At 34.7% G+C, this 23,471-nt stretch overlaps 1 protein-coding gene across 1 annotated transcript in view; it reads right to left on the bottom strand.

Moving 5' to 3' along the window:
* The window catches only part of Polr2E (DNA-directed RNA polymerases I, II, and III subunit Rpb5), a 48,164-nt gene extending 25,579 nt beyond the window's left edge, over positions 1 to 22,585 (bottom strand). Inside the window, exons 1-3 of the mRNA XM_089086324.1 lie at positions 22,496 to 22,585; positions 4,157 to 4,262; positions 2,975 to 3,068 (exon numbers count right to left, since the gene is read on the bottom strand). Coding sequence (XP_088942450.1) covers positions 2,975 to 3,068; positions 4,157 to 4,219 — 157 coding nt within the window. The 5' untranslated portion in view covers positions 4,220 to 4,262; positions 22,496 to 22,585. The remainder of the gene's footprint in view (positions 1 to 2,974; positions 3,069 to 4,156; positions 4,263 to 22,495) is intronic.
* Positions 22,586 to 23,471: the final 886 nt, after the last annotated feature.

Here is a 23,471-nt window from a genome sequence, read left to right as displayed (position 1 = left end):
TGTCTCACGCTAAGCTGAAAGAAACTAACGAAAAAAAAAACGGTTCTATAATGCGTTAATTAATGAACAACTTGAGCTTTATGGGATTTATCATACCAGTACCAGAAAAAGAATAGCATTGTAATATTCTGTATAGTACCCTTTCTTAAGAATGACCACAAATTATGCTGCTACGGTCAATTTTGATGGTTGAAATACACAGGCAACAAGAACCCTTCCTATATCAAAATTACGTTTAGTGAAATTAAGTAGCATAAATTTAGTGAAGAAGAATAAGTCAAACTAAAATTACAGGCCGTAAACAATAAAATACAACTTACAGCTATAGTAAAACCAAAATTAACATTTGAAATACAACTGCATTGCAATATTTGTAACTAAAAGCAAAATATAGACTTCTATTTGAAAACAAGATAAAACTTTTGTTCTGATGCAACAATCATGGGTATTAAGCTGGCAAAATTGCAGCATTCCTTAACTAGTTTTTACAATATATCATTTAGAAATTTTATGAATACCATTACTGTGGGTACAGAGACTTTAAAACAAGCTCAGTTATTGTTGTTCGGTTTGAGAAATTCTTTACCTTACTATTACGTTAATATTACCATTAATTTTTTTTAGGCCTAGTTGTGGTAGTCATCTCCTTTACAAGCTTAGCTTCTGGATTTTCTTATTTTTGGTTTATGAATAAACCCTAGTTCATTAAAAAAAAAAAAAAAAAAAAAAAAAAAAAAAAAAAAAAAAAAAAAAATCACACTCTCAAATGAGAACTCAAGTTCCACTTCTTCCGCTCCAACAGAACTCTCTTGTAGTGATAATTATGTCCTATGTACTGCATAAAAACTTAAATTATGATAATAACTCAGACATTAAACAATTTTCTTGATTTGCCTAAGATGGACTTTATGAGCCAACCATCTAAGGCCAAACAAAAAGAAGGGCGTCCTTGAATGGGGCTGGAGGATGTCCTAAGGGAAGATCTAAGGAAATATGAACTTTTTGCGAGGGTGTAAAGAGGGAGGCTTTGAATAGACTGAGATGGAGGAGGAGCGTGCGTAGCTGTGTTGACCTCAGACGGCTTGGTGTAGTGAGTTGTTAATAGTAGCAGCATTGTTAGGTTATCCAGTGTGCACTTTTCGGCAGGATGATATGTTATATATGTACCAAGCTGTAAAATTAACTAAAAAAAAAAAAAAAAAAACAGATGAAAAAAAAGAAAAAAAAGAACATAAACATGTCCATCAAACAGATCCAGAAAATGCATTGTGTACAAACTCAATTTTTTAAACAGATAAATAAATGAATAAAACTAAACAAATTCAAAAAAGAAAAAGAATAGGTTACATCCCATATTCAAAAGTTTGAGTGAGTTTCAACTTCTTTAGCCTCACGTTTTTGGGTACAAGAATGTCCACATTGAGGAGGTTTGTAAAACAGAAATAATTCAAAAGTTAACAGCAGGTTTTACATAAGATACAAATTTAAATACCCACTGAAACTGGCGGGTATGAAAGGTTCATAGATGATAGTTCAGCTTAGGGTTTGTCTTGGATATTGCACAACGTTTTTCTACCAAATGAAATTAGGAAATTTATTAACTACCATGTTGATACCAATGTTTCGAAAATCATAGCATTCCTGCAAGGTCAAGACACTCTACTATCTTAACTTTAATTCACAAGAAAACACACTATATTGCAACAAATCAATTTGAGTGCCTTAATTGGTGCAATAAGGGTTGTAGGAGCTGCATACCTTAAAAGACTTGTGCACAAATTAAAGAGAATAGATTTCACTTTGTCTTAATACATGCATAAGTCGACAAGAAGAGACCGCGCTTTTCTGTCCTTTATCAGTCTCCCTATTATTAGACACAAGATGATTAGAAGATATCATACCTTCCTCATCTTCCAAACCAACAGCTATTCAGAACCTGCAAACAGGTATGGCTTCAATACTAAGAAGAATAGGGAAAACTAGATGGTGTTCTACTTCACCACAATTAGTATAACTTGCCTTATGTGGAAAACTGATTGATCCATTCTAAGGCCAGACATGAGTTCAATCACTTGTTGGATGTAATATTACATGAAATACCTTTCAGCTTGAGAATGCCATTCAATTGGTACCTTCTCAAGACTGAAACGGAACTTCTTAGTTTCAGTTTGATATTGGCCATTGAATGAGTGATCAGAACAAATTCTTGTCAATAACCGAAAACCTTGTTAATAACTGTCTTGTCAACAATTGAATAACTTTCCCTCTCTTGCACTCTTTAACTTTTTTTTATTTACTGTTTAAATAGTAAGTGTATCTTCTCGCTCCTTTACAAGCTTTGGAGTCTTCATAAGGATCTATGCATTGCATTTGTTAAAAGATTTTTTTTGTTGGAAAATATATCTCATCGTTATAACCATTATTTCACCAATTGAGAACCTATTACCTTGTTACGAAAAGGCTTAAAAATCACGACTGTAAAGATCTGTCATAAGGGTCATAAGGAATCTACACCCTAGGAAGCTTATACACATATTTAAGAGAGTAGATGAATAAGGAAAACGCATTGGTGCTGTTTAGCATTATTGAGTGAACCAAGCTATTTTAGGTTATCTAACATAATAACATTGGGTAAGACCACGTAAAAATAAGGTTTATTTTACCCAAAGTGAAAAATACGTATACTTACAAAAACATTTCTGCAATTGGCCAATATTCTCTAAACTAACCTAATCCTCAATGTATCAAAAAAAAAAAAAAAAAAAAATGGAACAAATATAAAAAAAAAACTTGAAATTTTCACAAAATTACAGGTTTCAAAAAAAGAAAGTAGTCACTTTTTGGATTTATCTAGTTATGCTAAGCACTGCTGCACTGCCAGTGGCAATACTATTAAGTCTTATTAAATCCATGTTGAAACACCAATGATTCCCATCTTGCCCAGTCTCCTCTCTACCTAAATTTCACATTTTACCTTTAATTTTGGATTTGGCATGAATAAACCAATACATGTCTTCATCACTGCCTAAATTTGTTCTGTCAATTGTATAGCCTCTATCTGCAAGCATCTGAAAATAGAAATGTTCCAGATATTGAGTCTCTATGTGCTTTATTCATCTTATTAAAAAACACATTTTATATTTTCAAAACCTTTTTGTTAACAAATACATTACAGATTGGTGATCGAAAATGTTTCCTGAAAAAAAAAAATATATAGTTAGTTCAGTAGGAACTATGCAAGTCCTGATAATATCCTCAAACAGAAATAGGTAGAGATTAGAAGAGCAAAATTTAAAAGGAGTAGTAACTTCAAAAAGAGGGAATAAAAGGCAAAGCTCTTAGAAGAGTAAGAGGAAATATAAAATCCTCTTTTTGGCATTGTCAGATCCTCCCCTAGTACAAATACATCAATTCAGAAACAATGAAAAGAAAACTTATTGTAAGACAAAATTATGAACCAGTTACTTTTAAAACATTTGTGAAATTTTACTTAGAATCACTTATGCTCTTATGCTCTTGGATTTAAATATAATTTATTTTGTCAATGCCAGAAGCTTTAAAGTTGAATTCAAAGACTATGCCAAATAATCCCTGTACTTAATTTTTTTCAGACATGCTAAATGGCATTGACAAATGATAATTGAGATACTTTAATGCTGAATACAAAATTATAAAAATAAATAGCTGTATTTAAGTTTGACTTGGACATATTAGATATCACTGGCAACTTATTATTCATAAGAACAATTTAAGTCTATACTGGAGATAAATAAGAAGGCGGGTAAATAATGCAAACTAGAGAACCCTAAGCAACAATCAGAAGAAGAAGAATAGTTTTTATTCTTACTGGTCATGATTTACAAGTCAAATGAACAGATAAATTCTAAACATTAAATTAGCAATAAAATGTATTTATATATAACTAGACAATGCCATTACAGTTGACAGGGTATGTTAGACACATTTTTGGAAGCCAACAAACAAACATATAGGATTTATTTATTTCAGACTTATGAGCTTTTTGGTATGCAGCAATTGATTTACTAATTAAATCCTTGATTTTAGAAACATATAACAATTGAACTATTTAATCAAACTGATTTAACTTTTTGATGTTGAGCGAAACTTAAACCAAGTATGACAAACAGTGACTAACCTCTAAACATGTAAGGAAGGCCACCTTTTCAACTTTTGGTAAATTTCCATCTTTCAGATCCATCTTTAAGCATATGACGCTACAATCATCAGAAGTGAAATAAAAACTGAAATAAAAACATTTCATTTGCTTTTTTTCAAAAGCCTAGCTGTGATGGAAGACAAACAGTTCCAATAAACCCTCTAACTTATGTGCCAAATCTTACATTTGAAAATAGTGCATTTCTAGACATTCTCAAAAAGCCTAGAATGGTCTCAATTCCTAGGCATGATGACCCAGCTGATCCCTCTAAGAAAGTAGATAGCCTAAATAAGAAGTTATATAATACCAGACAATTTCATTACAGACAGAGTTATTCAACCGAAGACATTTTCTCTTTTTCATTTCATTTATAAAGCTATTGATGAAGGACGAGTAATGGCAACTATTTTATTTTATATTTAAAAAAATTTGACAACATAAACCATAAAATTATTTTGGGTAAAATAAATCACGTCAAAATGTAAGGTCAATACTTGCTATTTCTTCAAAGTTACTGCCAAAATACATTATTGTGTGTGAGTGATAAAGACTTGCTATGTGTGTTTTTATTGAAAGACTTTGCACCATAAGTACTAGGTAGTGGCCTACTAGTAAAGACTTTATTTTTACTGATTTTTACCAAAAGAATTTAATTGACTCTATTCTGGATGTTAGTAAAATTACATAGGTGAACTTGGGAGCTGTAATTCAAAAGGCTGAATGTTGCACAATATAAAGCTAATATGAGAGTTTAAACACAATAAAAGCATGTTCTTGTCTTTTTTTTACTGTTGTTAAGGAGCAGTATGTGTTAAGAAGCAGTATGTCAAAGAAAAATTTTGCTACAGCATCTAAAATACAGAAAAAGTCAATGTTGATGTTTAAACTTCTAATCCAGAACAATTTCTTTGCAAGAAAAGAGGAAGTAATGCATGAATAATTTTTGAAACCATACTGGCTTAACCCTGTAATGCCTGAATATTGAAAAAAGAGAGGAAAAAATTCCATGCCTGTTTCTGTGCTTTATTTAAGGTCATTCTGTGACGAAAATGTCAATAAACTTTTTTTTGATGAAAGTGAAGAAACTACAGAATGGTTCCCACAGGCAACATCCAACAGCAACAGCACATAATCACACATCGCCTAGCTAGTGTGGTAAGATAGGAAACAGTTTTTGTTTGGCATGAAACACAAAGCCACTTCACACTCCATACACTTCACCTTGGAGTGGGCTTGAACACAAGGTCGGCACATCTGTTTGCTGTCTATCCAAGCTGGAAAGTGCTCCTGGCCGTCGGGTCTCGTCGAGTCTGGTGGGCGGCAACTATACTTTCTTTTCTTCTTCTTCTTCTTCTAATTCACAGCAGGCGGGCTATTCAGTTGGTACTATTTAGCCCTCTTCTTTTTGCTTCACTCTATGGGCTACAGAGCTACTGTCTTGGTTGTCTCTTATTTATTAGATATTCTCAGATATCTTTCAGTAGATCTTTTGACTCAAGGAGTTCAAATATAAGATGATAGATATCGATCTCTGTGCTCTGTGTGCAGGTATAGTTGGCTAGGCTCTTGGCTGATAGTGAGATTTTGTGGTGTTTGAAGTATTTCAACAGTTTACAAAGCAAGGTATGCTGTGCAGACGTCAGCATATTACATTCAAATAGGCAATGGTCAATTGTTTCATTATTCATATTACAATGCCTGCAAAGAGGGGACAGGGGAATTGAACCACTTGAATTAGAAAGCTTATATGAGAATGCAAGGAAATTTAGTCCATTTGTTCCAGAACGAATTCTATGATAAATTTTAGAAAGATACTTATTGGGAAAGGGGGAAAGGATAGGATTAATCTTATTAAAATTAATATCTGATAGCCTCCATCGGTAAATATCTCTAATTGGGATTGGTCTCCCACTTGGCTGGTCAATATTTATAGCATTTTTTGCTATTTCATCAACCTGATGATTACCACCTATGCCAGAGTGGCTAGGAATGTACTGAAAATAAGTTTTATGCCACTTGAAGCAAGATTATCAATAATACTAAGACAATGATAAGTGTCGATATCCAACTTATACTGAGGAGCTGACGTTAGCAACTCAAGGCTTGATAGAGGGTCGGAGTATATGATGATGTTTTTTGAATTTACAATAAAAATTTGGTTTTCCTTAAGGTATTATAATGCCATGATTATGGCATTTAACTCAGCAGACATTATAGATACATTATTAGATAATATGTCGCCCATTGCAATGTTCAGGCGAGGAAGGAGAGCACCACTTGCAACTTTCTCATTCCTTTTTGACCCATCAACAAATATTTGGAAGTGATTTTTATAGTTAATTGTATTAAGTTCTGCAAATTTTTCCTGGACAAAAGCAATGGGGGTTAAATTTTTATTCCACTTTGAGAATTCATTATTTATTATGGGGCTTGACCAATTCCATGGGAGGGATCGGGGCAAAGTGGGTGCAATAGACTTTGCTGGTATGGGGAACTTCTTCTGAATATTGGCATACTCATCTGCAATGCCTCTATACATGGCTGGATTTCTTAACCAATTATGTAATGTGTGTGAGCTATTTGATTCAATTTTTGTAAGATGTTTTGTCAATAGACACCTACGTCTCTCCCTTACTGTTGTTAATCCACTCTCCATAAGCAGAAACTTGGTACTTGTGGGTTTCCTAAGACCAAATATGAGATATATTATATCATTTTGTATTGTTTCAATTTTTTGCTTCTAGGTATTTGCTCATGCACCATCGAAGATGATTCTATAGTAAATCCAGTGTTTTGTATATGACTTGTAAAACTGGATAAAAGTTTTCTTCTTTCTTCTTTATGACGCGGAAAGAAGTCCGTTTAATATATTTGTTTTTCTATAACATTTTGTTGCTCTCCTTGTAATATGGTGGTGAAAATTAAGTTTTTGATCTGACATTAGGTCTAGGTAATTAATATTATTATCTTCTGGAATAGTTGTTTTATTTAGAGTTAGTTTTGAATTAACATGGTTTCGCTTTCGGTGAAATTGGATTATTTTTGACTTGGTCGGTGCAATGGGTAAATCTGAATGTTGAGAGAATTTTTCAAACTGGAAAAGTGACTTTTGCAGATTTGACTGTGCTATCTGAAAGGTGTTGCCAGATGACCATAGCACCAGATCATCAGTATATTGTAGATTCGTGTGGGGTAGGGTCATGTCCCAGAGATATAGGGCAAATAGGAGGCAACTGAGGACTGCTCCCTGAGGTAGGCCTTTGGTTATTGTCTTTTGGAGTGAAGAGACTGAACCTACACAAACGATGAAATTTCGAACTTCTATGAAGGAATTAATAAAAGATACTAGCTTAGGGGGTACTCCAAGGTTTGCAAGTTTTTTTAAAAGGATTTGGTGGTTCACATTGTCATATGTCCCTTCAAAATCTAGGAAAGCAGCAACTAGGATATTATTTTTTGAGAAAGATTCATTGATTGCATCTGTTAGCAAAATGAAAGAATCTGTTGAGGATTGGTGTTTCTTGAATCAAGTTTGAGGGTGAGGGATCATATAATTTTTTTAACAAACCAGAGGAGTCTCTGAGAAATTATTTTCTCCATTATTTTCCCCATCACAGGAGTAATCATTATGGGCCTATAAGACTCAGGGTTATCTTTTGGTTTATTTTTCTTTAGGATTGGTAGGAGGGACAAACATTTTCACATATTGGGGAACCTAGAAGATGCCCAAGTATGATTATAACAATTTAGCAATTCTTGTTTGTATGAAGGTGTGAGATTCTTTATCCATGTAGGGTGTATATTGTCGTAGCTGCCGCTAGTTTTGGTCCTAATATGATGTATTGCATTATTCAATTCCTGGATTGAAAATGGATTAGTTATGTACTCGGCTCCTGGGCGTGGTTGGTAACTTGGGTTCATAGGAATTGGGGATAGTTTGCTTTGATTATTTGATGTTAGCTTATAAACAAAAAGAGTTGCAAATAGGCTAGCTTTTTCATTATCATTGTCATAATGGGATTTTTTATGTATAAGCTTATACAGCAGTGGGTTGGAGGAAGTCTTTTTCCCACAGATGTGGCTTATGAGTTTATGTACAATTGGCTCATGTGTTTTTCTGAACAGATTATTTGCAAAATTATTCCAGTATTTATATTTAGCATCTATTATAGTCCTTTTTAGATTCTACTTTTAATTTTCTAAAATATGTAATAGGTGTTGGTTTTTTTTTATGAATTTTATCCAAGCCGCCTTTTTTATTCTCTGTTTATTTAGGTACTCATTTGTCCACCGCGCTTTAGGAAGTTATTTAGGGAATGTGTTCTTAGGTGTTGTCTTCGGGATAGCATAATTAGCTTTATTTATTAGTAAAGATGTCAAGGCTTCAGCATGTGTGTCAACTGTTGTGTTAGAAATGTATGAACTTTGGGTGAAACTTGTAATTTCATCATTTAGCTTGTTTTGGAACATAGACCAATTTGCTTTAGTGTTGATATTTTTGGAGGTATGAGATAAAGTTTCAGCAGGTTCATTTAGGGAGCAAACTCTAGCAAAGTGGTCAGTACATAGACTATCAATTTTATTTATGTAAATTTTGTTCAAAAAATTTAATGACACAATTTGTAGGTCAATTGTGGAGAATCTGCCACTTTTGGGGTTGAAATATGTATTCAGGTTTGGAGGGGTAAAAACAGCTAATTCATTATTATTTCAAGTCGTACGCTTAATGAACTTACCAGCTTTATTTGCTGGTTTATTCCCCCACAAAGGGCTGTGGGTATTGAAGTGTCCACAAATAATGATATTTTTTAATATATTAGAATTATTTATATAATTAAAGAAATCCTTGGCATCTGTAGTTTGGCCATTAGGGTTATAAAAGCTTATGATGTAGGATTTTAAATTATTCAGCCAAACACTGATACCAATTACATCAACATCATTTGCAAAATCTGGAAAATTGATGCCACAAAATTTTATATTATTTTTAACTAATAAAGCTACCCTACCTCCTTTTCTCTCTGAAGATCGATTCTTTCTGAGAATAGTATATCCCAAAGACTTGATTTTTTGATTTTTGGTTAAATGAGTTTCCTGGAGAAAAGCAATATTAATGGAATTATTGTTCATAAAAGATATTTGTTCATTTAGCTTATTTTCTGTGAGTGATTTTACATTCCACGGGAGTATTGATATATGTTGTGTTGTTGATTTATTCTTCATATGACTGTGTATCAATGTTCAGCTTTGTTAAAAGTAAAGCAAGATCTATTTTTGCTTGAACGAGCATATCTTCAGGGATGTAGATTTTTTCCAATTCTGCAATGATTTTTGTTTTCTGTAGTTAATGTATGTTCATGGCCTGAACTTCATTACAGTTTAGAATGAATATGTATAATTTGGGGGAGTGTATTTTGGGGTGGGTATCCTGTTTATTAGTTAAGGGATTGATTCCTGGTAGTGCGTCTGGTTGGTTTCTTCTTGGGAGGGGTGGCCAGACTAGCTTCATCTTACTAGGTCAGGGTACTTGTTTGCTCGGTCATTACTTCTGATAGGGATTTGAGCTAGGGGGCTTAGAAGATGGTGTTTTATATGGGGTGCTTGATGCATTGGGGGCGTTTGACTGGGGGGTTTTGGTTGGTTTCATTACTGGCTTTATTTGGTATTGTTGGGCAGCATTTGCTTCCATTGCTGCAAAGGGGTGAGGGATGGCCTTCTCTGTTGCTATTTGGAGTGTTATTGCTCTTTTCTTATATGCTGGGCATAGTGATTTATTTGCAGATTCACGTGGGCCTTTGCAATTGATGCATGTAGGCTGAGTGTTGTTGCAAGTTGTCAGCTTTTTAGGATGGACAGCTTTATAATTACTACACTCTCGGAGAATTTCATTGCATTTGTTTGTCGTGTGTCCCAGTTTGTGACACTTCTGACACTGGATTGGCTTAGGTTTGTATTCCTTGTGTGGTTTGATTTGCCCAAATAGGAATAATTTTTCTGGGATATTAATTTTTTCCTTCAGTGTGAATAAGAAGGATCTACTAGTTTTTAGGCCATTAGAGTTAGGTTTGCCAAGTTGGGTAACACCCTCAACTGGGATTGTGTTTCCAGCCCTATCTGAGAGGCCTTCTTTTAACTCCTGAGTGGATATCTCTGGGGGAACATTATAAACTACTATTTTTGTTGGTGATTGTTTTGGGTTCCAATTAGATGCAATAATTGGGGTATTCAGAAGGGATTTTAGGTTAATTATTGCATCTGCTGATTTCTGATCTTCTACAGCTATTAGCAGAGATACATCACGGTTAATATTAAGAGAGAACATTCATTTTAGCAATTTAAAAATTGCAACTCTTATTGCAGTGATCATTTTTATTTCAAAGGGGGTAGTAGGAGTGATTTTATGGTAAAATCCTAAGTTTTTGGAGGAAGGATCTTTGGAAGGGAGAGGGGAATTGCTTTTGATTGGGGATATTTTTTTTTTTTTTTAGAGTTACTAGAGAGCACCTCCTGAAACCCATTATAATCATTTATAGATACATTAGCCCCTACACTTATCATTGTCCTATTCTTTGAATTGGAGCTATGATTTTAAATTCGAAATAGTGTGCTTGCCTAGCAAATATAAGTGTCTATCACTATGGCACTTTCACTGGAATTTGATTTGGGATCTGGTGGGACTTTTTTTTTGGAGGACTTCTAAACATTGCCTATTGGAAAAAGCTTTAAACAAAAAACAAAACAAACTAAAACAAGAAGGGAAAATAGAATGATATCAAACCGTCTGCACTATACTATGGGGAGGAGAAACACCACAGTATAGCCCTGAGGATGAGTTGAGCAGGATTGGTTTGGTACAACTGCTGATTAGAAGCGATAATAATTCACAAGAAAATATATTTTAATCTTCTTATAAGGTTGCTGTTGTTGTCTTTTGGGATAGAGCTTCGTTGAGTGGTCTACCTCTCTTAGGGGTTGCTGAGCATGTGCCAGACAGTAAGGTGTGTGCAACATCTGTTTTGAACTGCAGCAAGTTCATGGGTTTTTGTCCAGTAGGAAAACACCTGCGATATAGGATCCATTCATTTACAACGGAAAGGTCAAACAAGAAAAAGAAAATTCGCATATACCACTTGTTTTGAGACTTGAAGTCAATAAGATCAACGCCACCCATAAAGCGATTGTATTCCTTCACGCACTGTTGTCTCTTCACTTCTATATGCTCTTTTTGCTTTCCATCCCACCTCTCACAGGTATCTTCAGGATCCACAGCTGCATAGGTTGATATCAAGTGAACCGGCTTATTATCATACCACTTCACCACTATAATATTTGACTGCGTTTCTACCCGCCAGTCATACGAGCCTCTTCCTTGCGCTTTCATTTTGCTATCTAGTTCCAAAGCGCAACCTTTTAACTGTTTACTCTAACTGTAACCAGTGTAAGTATACTCTGATCATTTAGGGTTTGGGCCAGGTCTAGTGACGAAAACCAGTTGTCGTAAAATAACTTGTAGTTCATGTGGTTTGGGGTTCTTTTCGCAAGCTGGAGGACAAAATCAGCACCAACCCCAAAATTGCTTGTATCAACTGGTTCCTTGCCAGTGTATATTTCTAAATCATATACAAATCAAATTATTCCCACGCTGGAGATGAACTTGTATCCCCACTATTGTGGTTTTTTCGGATTGTACTGCTTCAGTAATATTTGCTGCTTCGTTGGAACTATTTGCTCATCAATGACCTGGTGTATCTTCATGAATTTGGCTCGAACCTTCTCTATCAAGGGACGAATTTTATGAATCTTGTCGTAACCAGGGTCTCCCACAGGCTTGTGCGATACATTGTCATTGAAATGCAAATACTTCTTTATCAGTTCAAATCTGTCACATGACATAGCATCAGATATCATGGAGTAACAAGTTTTGTTTGACCAGTAGCTGCAATAGGAGGGTATTTTCACTATTCCTGTAAACGCAAGGACTCCAAGGAAACGCTCAATGTCAGCTGAAGAAACGCCAAACTGCTTGCCATCTTTCTAAAGTGCATATATATTCGTCTGATCATGTATGTGGCTTACTACTTCTTTATCGAAAAACAACCTGGCATATTCCAATGGGGTCTTGCCGCTCATTTCTTGGTCAACTCAAAGCTGATCTTTCCTTAGAGTGTCTGGTGGTATCAAATCTACTTTCCTCCAAGCAATTTCTCGTCATCTCATTGGTTTGGAAGTAGGAATACTTAAGACTTGTTGTGGTCGGGTTTCTTCACCTCCCCTAGCTTGAGATTCATCCTGACTGTCACAGTCGTTGGCCTCAATTTGGCCAGTTTCTATTTCAGCTTCAAGCAGTTCTTCTAAAACTTTGTCAGGAGGAACATACAGCGGATCAGATGGGTCTTCATCTTCACTTGGCAGGTCTTCCAGGTCAGAAGTATCATCTGGAAAAAGAACAAAATTCACAGCTTGAGCCAATGAAATTGGACATGAATGTAGTTTCTTCAAAATTGTAGAGTACTCATCTTCCACTGTTTTTGGTGCAGTGGATGTAGATTTGTCCATTGCAACCCTAGTAAAGACATATTGGTTGAGAAACTTAGTCAATCTTACTAATTGTATCTACAGGAAATTTCATAATTTAGCTACAGAAAGTTTAGTATTTACTATTGACAATGGCAACCCCAAGCTCAAGCCATTCCAGATGGTTCCTCAGAGCTACAGATCCTATTTAGCATGGTCAAACCATCAGAAACTATAAGGTAGTGGCTTAAAAACAGTGGTTACAGGATATCTTAGCATATCACACTCTATATACATTCAGTCACCTGAAAAGTTGCCATTTCTGATGGATGGTTCCTCTAGAAACCACGATTCTTAGGGCCCCTCCCTTCCCTTAATTTTCACACTATCAATGCAAAAGAGCACTTCATTTGAACTGCCAGACCTTCCTCTCTGCCAGGCCAGGGAAATAAAACTCTAGAACAAATCACTATGTTGTCAATTACAAAAATACGTGTCAACCTTTCTGAGAAATCCAAGGAGGCAAAAAGTACTTACTTTGACCATGATTATCTCACCCAAAGGCGGACAATCATAAACTGGCAAGTTTATTTTTAATGAACTTAATTTACTATTATTCAGCGCTCGTCGCCTGACCATCAAGTGTACTTCGCGTGTGTTGGTTTAAATTATTTTTGAAGTGAATTTATAACGAGATGAGCGTTTCCGAGCTTTTTTATTCACCGCTGTGAACTTTGTTTTTGAAAATTTAAGGGGTGTTGATGAAGTCATTATTTTACGGAAAGGAGTGGACTTTTTTAAAGATTTGGAAACTGTTAAGTCAGAGAAAGCTAAGCTTGGAGTTTTATGAATGAAAATGACCCCCCTGTCAGAAGGGGCACTAATGTAATTATCAGTCACCTGCAAGATATTATGGACCTTATGAAGAAATGTGATGCCGATGGAAAACAGCTCCCTTGTTTTGTCATCAAAAGGCCTACAGAAATCCCTGTTATCTCTGCTACAGCGTTTACACACGTCACAGTCAAGCTTACGAGCCTTGAGCAAGCGATTTCGCTAGTTTCTGCCAAGATTGATTTGTACAATCTGAACTTTCCTCAAATACCTGTGATTAGCCAACCTGCTGTATGTGATACGCATACTACAATTTTGATCTCCGATCCCCCACCTGAGCATTTTCGCTAAAGCGAAAATCAGTAATAGACTCAATTGCTGGTCATCGGCTGGTGTCCAGAGTGCGAGCGACTAAAAAGCGGTGGACGGTGAATATTGAGAAATCTGCAGCTGAAGATTTTTGCAAATCAGCAAAGGAAGCTCTACCTGGTTCCAGTGTGAAAGTTTTATCTAAAAAACACACTGGTGTTATTCGAGAAGTCCTGTCTGATTTTGAACTTGAAATGCTACGGAACCAGTTTAGTATAATCGGGTCTAGTTAATTTGGAACAAGCAAATTGTTTAAGCTTGAATTTGCGGATATGATTTCTAAGGGATTATTTCTTCAAAACGATGTGAAGATTAGTTATGAAAACCTCTGTTTTTAAGAGGTAAAATACTTTCTAAAATTTTGTTTCAAGTTTCATTCCCCTGGGCACTGGCAAAGTGTATGTACTAGTAGCACTCCCAAGTGCGCTCGATGTGCTGGACCGCATTTATCTACGAACAGTGATCATTGTACGGAATCTCCAAAATGTGCCAATTGTGGAAGATCTCATCCTTCTTACAGCCTACGATGCCCTGTGATTAAGAAGATCACTGATAAGGTCTATTCTCAGAAATGAATCCGGACATAAGTATAGTCTCATTTAATATTAATGGTACGAGAGGCAAGGACTTTTTTTATTGATGATCTGTATGTTAATTACAACGTTGTTTGTCTCCAAGAACATTTACTGACTACCTTTAGCGAAAATTTTCTGAGACGAAGCAGTGATCACGTTGTTTTTGTGCGTCCAGCTAAAATTACGCGTGGCCGCCCTTCTGGCGGCTTAGCATGTGTTTTTAAGAAAAATATTTCTGGTGCGAGTCCTGTGCTTTTCCAATCAGATGACACTTTTCTCGCAGTGCGTCTTGGTAATATTGTATTAATTAATGTGCATCTGCCATATAATGATCGTTCCATTTGTTCACTTCAGAATTTCTCTTGCGCTTGTAATGGTCTTAAAACTTTAATTCAAAAGATATCGGATAACGGATTGCATTTTGTTATTGCTGGTGATTTTAATACCGATCTGGTTTCTGATAATGTAAGGAATGGTCAGCTTTTTGATTCTCTCCCGGCTTATAAAATTGTTCGGAAGTCCCATGATAATACGTATATTCACCATTCAGGTAGTAAATCAGACATTGATCACGTTATTTGTTTTGTAGCTTTTGTCTGCTCGCCAGTTACGTTTCATTTTGACGAGAATGATCTTGATCACTTTCTGCTGTCGTTTTGTTTATCAAAGTCTGTTGTTTGTTAGGGGAGTGTGTCTAAGAGTCGTGGTGTACGTTATAAATGGTTTTATAAGCCTGATTGGAATGATGCGAATTTTTCTGTTTATCTTATAACATTGGCTTCACTTCTAAGTACGATTTATGTTCCTTATCAGCTTTTGTAGTGTGGTCAGAATTTTATTTATGCTAAATATGAAATAGAGCAATATTATCATTCTATCCTCTCTGCTATGAAAGAAGCTGAAAAAATTTCTGTCCCAGTTAAGCGAATCCAAAAGAATACTCAAAAGCCTCTTTGGTCACTTGATCCTAACCTTAAGGCCAGTAAAAATAAAGCTAAATTTTGGCTAAAAATTTGGACAGATTGTGGTCGGCCTAGGTCTGGTAATGCTTTTCTTATTAAACAGAAAACTAAATTAGAATTTAAGAAGTATCTAAAAAGTGTCCGATACCGAGGGCTTGATTTTCCGTCCTCGCCTAAAGATTGGAGGAAAGTAATTAATTCAAGTAAAACAGATGATTCTGATGTAAGTAGTAATGCTATTCCACCAAGTTCTTGGCATGCATATTATTCGAAGATTTTCTCCGTTTTGAATTATTCTGTTCATAGAAAGTTTGGTGAAGCGTTTGTTAAAATTGTCCCTAGATTTCTAAGTCAGCGCTTTGTTTTGCCTATAGCACGTTGTGAAGTTTTGAATGCTTTGAATCATCTTAAGTCGAAATCTATTGATGATGATGGTCTTTCTAAAAAGCATCTAACTCCCCAATGTGCTGAACATGTGTAGATCTTGCGCTTTTGTTTCAAATGTGCTTGGCATCTTCTGCCGTCCCGGAAAGCTTTTTGTGTGGCAGCGTGACTTCAATTTTAAAAAGAGGTAAACCTCCAACAGATTGCTCTTCTTACCGTCCAGTTTCTGTTTCTTGCAATATTAGCAAGGTCTTCGAGAATATTCTTTTACCTAATTTAACTCGAAATATTTCTTTCTTTGGTGAAAATCAACTTGGTTTCAGACCTGGTGTGGGGTGCCAACATGCTCATTGTGTCCTTTCTTCTATTCTACTTTCTAATTCTTCTAAGAGTAAAGGCGTATATCTCTGTACACTTGATCTTTCAAAGGCTTTTGATTCTGTTGTTCATAACCAGCTTTTCTTTTCTTTGGCTTTTTCTGGTGTTAATTTTTTGGTTATTTACCTTCTATGGTTTTGGTATTCTAATTCTTACCTCTGCCTGAAATCTTCTCCAGAAACAACTATTAAAGTGCTTCATGGTGTTAGGCAGGGAGGTGTTTTATCACCAACCCTGTTCAAAATTTGTATTTCTACTGTTCTGGAAAAGATCTCAGGCACTTATTTTTCCAGTTCTACTGATATTTCTTACATTGCCTATGCTGATGACATTCTGTTGATTAGTCGTACTAAGTCTGCTCTTTCTGCGATGGTTTCCTTAGTTTCTCAGTCTTTCCTAAATATTGGTCTATCTCGACTTTTTCTGATCATTCTGTGCTTTATTTTTCGGGTGTTCATTCTGTTCTTAAGCTAAAGGATTTAAAAAAGATTAAAGTTACATATTTCAAATTTTGCAAGTTTCTTCTTTCTCTGCCGCCTTGGACTAGAAATCGGTATGTATTTAAAATTTTTTATGTTACGGATATAACTCAAAATTTTGGTGACTTACATACAAAGCTTTCGACAGATACATTTTGTAAATTTGGGCCTGACCACGGTCTTTTACAGTTCTTTTCGTAGTTTAACTTAATTCCTATTGTTTGTTGAGTTCTTTTTTGTTTTTTTTTTTTTTTATTATTATGTTCTCCACTTGTACTACTTTTTGTTAGTTGTGGGTAATAAATGATTGATTGATTGTCATAAATTTTATACATTTGACAATATGATAGGGAAGCTTTTAAACATCATAGGGAAAAAATAAGACGAGAAGCAGATTGAATTAATTCACAGAACTTGTTTTTTAAGGAACTGGGATAAAAATCAAACTCTTCCAGAAGATAAAAGAGGCCAAGTGATATGCATGTCATCCCAAATCCAAATTTGGATGGAAGAGGTAATAAAGGAAAATTTACATGAAATTTGAACTTCCTGCAAGGAGTAAAATAAGGAAGCTTTGAATAGATTGGGGTGGAAGGAGTGCACACAGGTGTGCTTGCTTACCATTTTGTTTGATAAGAGACTTTTTTTTGGTAAGAGAATTTCGCTTCTTAGGATATACATTCTATTGAGAACTTTTGAATTTCATATTCTGGTATTGGTGTCTCTATCTTGATTTTGCTTGTGTCTTGTCTCCAATATTTTGTTAAATGGCTTTCTTTCTTTTTAGATGGTATTATATCTATTGATTTTCAAATGATTGCCTTTATTTTTGGTTAAATACAGGGAATGTTTCATAGATTAATTCTGAATTGATGCACTGTGATACTCACTCTCTATCTCTCTAGAGACTAGAGACTCTCTCTAGTCTAGTTTAGTTCTTCACAGAGTAATTTTCAAAATCATCACAATCTTTTCAGTATATCAAATTTACTCTGAACCTGAATGCTAGAGTGATATGAGCATTGGAATCAACTAGATTATTAGGAATATATTTTGATGACTCTGGTTATTTGATGACTCTGGTAATCATATTCTTTTTCCTCAATGCATGTTCTGAGTGGAATTCCTCAGGGAAGTGTCTTGGGTCCTACACTATCTAATATATTCATCAATGATGTTCCTTCCATTATGAGCAGTAAATCAGCTCTTTATGTAGATGACCTGAAGTTTCTTGGACCAGCTATGTCCTGTGAAGATCAATCTCTGGTACAAAATAATCTTCAACTGCTGGGTCAGTGGGCTGAGGCCTGGCTTCTTGAATTCAATGTTCCCAAGTGCCATATCATTTACTTTGGCAAACTGAATCCTTACTGCTCTTATTTTTTCTCAGGCCACCCACTCTCCTCTGTAAATATTGAACAAAGATCTTGGCATCACTATTGACAATGAACTAAAATTCAGCACTCATGCAAAGAGGTCTGCTGCTGGGGCTAGTTTGACCTTGGGACTGATTAAGCATACTATTTCCTCTTGTTCCCCTAAGCTTTAAGTTGGAATGTCTCTTGCCTCTCCATATTTAAAAAAGACATAAAAGTTCTTGAAGATGTGCAGAGATGTGCTACTAAAGTGATACCTGGCATGCAAGAGCTTTCCTACCCTGAAAGACTATAAAAGGTGAATCTCCCTACACTTGTTTACAGGAGAAATAGAGGGGATGCCATTTTAGCCTTTAAGTTACTGAGGGCTAATATTCTCCCAGCATTATTCCCTACTGTTGGTACCAATTCAAGAACTAGAGGTCATCACCTGAAAATTTTCCAGGAGTCTACAATCTCTAGAGTCTGTACTCAATTCTTCTCAACACATATTGTCAACAATTGGAACAAAGAATCTAATGAAACAGTTACTGCTGAATTCATTGATGTTTTTAAACAAAGGCTAGATGCTGAGTGGTCCTCCAGAGAGTGTAAACTTAATTGGGATACTACTGAAGATGTAACAGCACCTGGTCACCAGTGAACCTACATACAACTAGTCATCATTCCAGAGCTCTACAAAGAGAAACCTTAGATTGCTCCTAGCTGCAATTTAAGGTAATTTAAGGAATATAAGTTTGCTACAACTGGTAAGGCAAGTTTGCCATAACTTGTCAAAACTCTTTGGTGTTTGGGATGCTACACCTTGACTAGTCATTGAATACTGGTTCATCATATGTGGTACTTATATAACTGGGCTACTTCCCATTGGAATATTTACCAAATGAGGCATAGTGTTGATTGGTATGTGTTCTTATTGATAATTTAGCATGCTAAAACTAATTACCTGTGCCCCTAAGCCTATGCATAGGCCAGATTGGGTACTCATTGGGCTATCCTTTTCACTCCTTTACCCTATCTGATACTCCTACTTTAACAATACTGAACTATTGTCTACCTGGTACAGCTGATTGACTAACCAAAATTCAATTCCAGGCTGAAGAAATAGGATAAAATATGACAGAAAATTTAAATTTCTCTCTTACAAAAGGACAATATTAGCTATTACATGAAGATAGCTTTATCTATGTTGCCTCATTATTGAGATAATATTTGTAAATTCTGATGGTTCACACAAACAAGCTCATTATTCATCAGCTGTAGTAGAGGTAGTTTTCAACAGTGTTGCCAGATTGAGCCAAAAAGTAAGCTGGAGCCTTTGAAAAACAAGCCAAAAATATACTAGACAATGTTTTTGCTTAAATTACCTTAAATTGCAGCTAGGAGCAATTTAAGGAGTTCTATTTGTAAACCTCCAGAATGATGACTTGAGTTGTTTTCAAAGTTCTTTATTGTTTTGCTCTAAATCCAACTCAATTTTTAACTTTACTTATGTGTTATGTATTATTTTGATTCTTGTTTTACAACAAAGGCAACTGCTGCACAAGAATAACTTCTACCAATAGTGAGATAAGTGATACATGTGCATAATTTAGAGTATATTGTCTGAAGTGGTAACCAAGCAAGCTAGTGATTATATAAGGCACATACAGTTTAAGTGATACAAATGCATTGACCTACTGGTCAAATGCACCAAACCAAAAACAATAACAACAACCTTGCTTCAACATGCATCATCTTCACACAAAAACAGCTATGTTTGTATTATCTGCCAAGCTGTGTTTTTCCTACTGGTTTATGCAATATAATGGTTCAACAGCTGTGAAACATTTTTATTGGCTCTGTAGAACTATGCCTATGCTGTTTAAATATCTCCTACTAGTTTTCAAGCTTCAACTAGCTGCAATGAATGGTTTCAGTATAATCATTTTTGCAATTTTTTTGTATGTATTACCTGTAAGCTCTGGGCATTTAAAAAGAATTGCTTCAATGTGAGCTAAGGGTTACCTTTATGGGCTCCCCTAATCAGAGTAGTTAATTTTTGAGTAGGGGAGCTAAAACTCCTCAGAAGTGCAGTTTTGAGGAGGGTAACCACTGAAGTAATACCAAAAATTGGCTAGCAGCAGAAGGAAAGATGATAAACTCATTAACAAAACATGCTGAATTTATAAATAAGATTTTCCCTTTTTTAATAGTTGTGTGCTCTTTGGTTTTTACATGTCAAGTAGGCAAATTTTTAAGACTTAGAAATCTAAAGAGGTTTAACATGGAAGCTTGGCAATGCCTTCCAAGAGTATGTGTTTGCCCTGGATTAATTATGGAAAGTTTCATTTTCTTTACCTAACCCCTTTTGAAGATAGTAAAAGTTGCTAAACTAGAATTTTACCAACAATTTTTATATCCAAAACCTACAAAAAGAAATTATTGTATTCAATGGTCCTAATAGGGTTTGAAATTTAATTTGTAAAAAAAGCAATTATTATATTCCTAAAGAACATAAAGAATGGCATCAGGTGGTATATTCACTTTAATTGCGTGTCAGTTATATGAACTCCTCATCAAACTGACAGAAAATTAGAAAAGAGCATAGAATAAGGAGTCAAATGGTACTAACTTTCTATTCTAAGTTTTCTTATGTATAATGGATATCCTAAGCTGATACTAAAAATTAACATATAAATTTCAAATTTACCAACAAAACTTAATACATGATGCATACTCTTGACCTAGGCTGTTTGATGTATTTCTAGTTGGCACTTTAATATAGCTAGGATGAAAGTGAAAACATCATTTGATGCCTTTTTTTATGTTCTTTCATAATTCAAGAATTGCCTCTGGGGCCAGGTGTATCTTGAGCCCTTAAAGGGGCCCCAAAGGTATTTAATTTTTGTAACCACAGAAAGAAGTTATCAGCACTACTTAAGTTATTAAAAAGTGGTTAAAACATATTACTAGTTTAAAAATAAGTTGTTCAACAGCAATATACCAAAAAATACTTATTTATAACAATTCAAACCTCATTTATTTGGCAACTCAAATATAAACCCTTTTCCTTCATTTTCAAGTTTTTTTGAAAACTTGAATGCAAGTTTTTTTGAATGTTGTTTGAATGCATTATTCAAGTTTTTTGAATGCTGTTGACCAAAAATATCATTGAAATTTACAATTCAAAACTTTGCTATCAACAATTCAGGGTATATATTTGCACATTAGGGGGGTGGGGGTGGGTAAATTTGCAGTTGGTCATATAGTTTATCAAGGATGAAAGTTAAAACATCATTTGATGCTTTTTTATGCTCTTTCATTATTCATATAAAAGACCTTTGGGGCCTCTTTAAGGGCTCAAGATGCAACTAGCCCCAGAAGCAATTATTGAATTATGAAAGAGCATAAAAAAAGACATCAAATGATGTTTTCACTTTCATCCTAGCCAAATTATAGTGCCAACTAGAAATTTACCAGCTATTTCAAAGTAAGATTAGCTGTGTTTATTATTACAGAGCTTACATCATTATACAATCTTACCATTAGCTGCATTAGGACAATTTCAAATTTTTTAAATATGGCTAAGTAGGTAAATATTTACCAAATCATATTATTGAGTTACAAATAAAGTGAATATACCACTTGATGCCTTTTTTATGCTTTTTACAAATATAATAATCATTTTTGTTGGAAATGAATTTTACCCCCACCTTATTTATACAGTTCAGGGTATATATTTGCACATTAGGGGGGTGGGGTAAATTTTATTTTTGATATAAATGAGAGGTAAGTTTAAACTTTCCCCCACCCCCTAATGTGCATATATATACCCTGAATTGGTATATATAGGGGTGGGGGGTAAAATTCATTTCCAAAAAAAATGATTATTATATTTGTAAAGAGCATAAAAATAGGCATCAAGTGGTAGCCTATAGGTAAATTTTTACCAAATCATATTAACTTACAAATAAAGTGAATATACCCCTTAATGCCTTTTTTTATGCTCTTTCCAAATATAATAATCCTTTTTGTTGGAAATGAATTTTACCCCTATCCTTATATACCAATTCAGGGTATAGCCTATATTAGCACAGTAGGGGGGTGGGGGCAAATTTCATTTCTAGTGTAAATGGGAGGCAAATTTAAACTTTATCTCTTACCCCCTAATTTGCACATATATACCCTGAATCGGTATATAGGGGTGGGGGTAAAATTCATTTCCAACAAGGAGGATTATTATATTTGGAAAGAGCATAAACAAGGCATTGAGTGGTATATTCACTTTATTCATAAGTCAATACTATGATTTGGTAAAAATTTACTGATAAAAAGAAAAAAAAATTACCTGTGTTTGAAGACTCTTTATAACCTAGCCTATAAATACTATGTATATTGTGAGTAAAATTTAGTGGTCAGAATAGCCAACATCAGGATACTATAGACCACACAGCTTCATTCTTACCAATATCAACCTTTCTCAGTGTTTAAACACTCGATTCAAAACGGAAAGTATCACTGGGCCTCACAAAACCTCGTCTATCTTTATTTAAAATTTGCGGGTGTATTACCTCTAGTGAAGCCAGGTGCCTGCCTTCAGATAGTGCACCAAGGGATCGAAAATGTGCCATCGGCGCATTTCGCTATAGATTTTTTGGCTGGGGTTCAAAATTCAGGGTAAATTAGATCTTGCAGGGATGACTGCAAAAAAAAAAAAAAAAAAAAAAAAAAAAAAAACAGAAATTCAGAGACAATGTTACCAGATAGTGTGAATTTCGCTTTTCAGAAATAAAAAAGGGAAATAAAGAAGATCTAACACAAAAAAAAACTTGCCAATATCTAAGGTTGTATTTTACAATACTTTCTGGCTAAAATGCTGACTTATTCCCTATCAACAATACAAATTGGGATTAAAGAACTAAAAAAAAGAAATAGATACTCAGTATACTGGTCTTGCAATATAGACAAGGTATGCAAATACGTGAAAGTTAAAGGTACATTCCCCAAGGGTAGAAAATAGATAAGATTTTCTATAGTAGAACTTTTCAGAATAATGGTCCTTGAAGATTTCTTCTCTCGAAAATGTCATTTAAGTAAGTGATATCAAAATTTATTTCTGTATGCAGTGATTTCAAGACAATGCAATTCCAATCTACAAAAAGATATAAAGTCTAAAGCTTAGTTATAAGAACAAAATGTTTCGTCGCTTTCAAAATATAAATTAGATCGACAAGAACGACCAAGTCAAAGATAAGAAATTAGACCGGTCGTTAGTAATGCAACTGTCTGTAAAATTGCAGGCTAAAGATAATGTTCTGAGATTTTATCATGAAACAGAAGCCGAAGACATACATATGAGACAAAATTGTACATGGCAAGGTCCGTCAACAGTTCTGATTGTTATTTTATTTGTGTTTTCCTTTTAATGAACTTCGAATTAG

This window comes from Artemia sp. Qi Xiang Cuo, chromosome 3 (genome assembly GCF_049724085.1).
Source record: "Artemia sp. Qi Xiang Cuo chromosome 3, ASM4972408v1, whole genome shotgun sequence".
NCBI lineage: Eukaryota > Metazoa > Arthropoda > Branchiopoda > Anostraca > Artemiidae > Artemia > Artemia sp. Qi Xiang Cuo.
The sequence above is the reverse complement of the archived record's forward strand: the minus strand, read 5'-3'. Positions and strand labels throughout refer to the sequence as shown.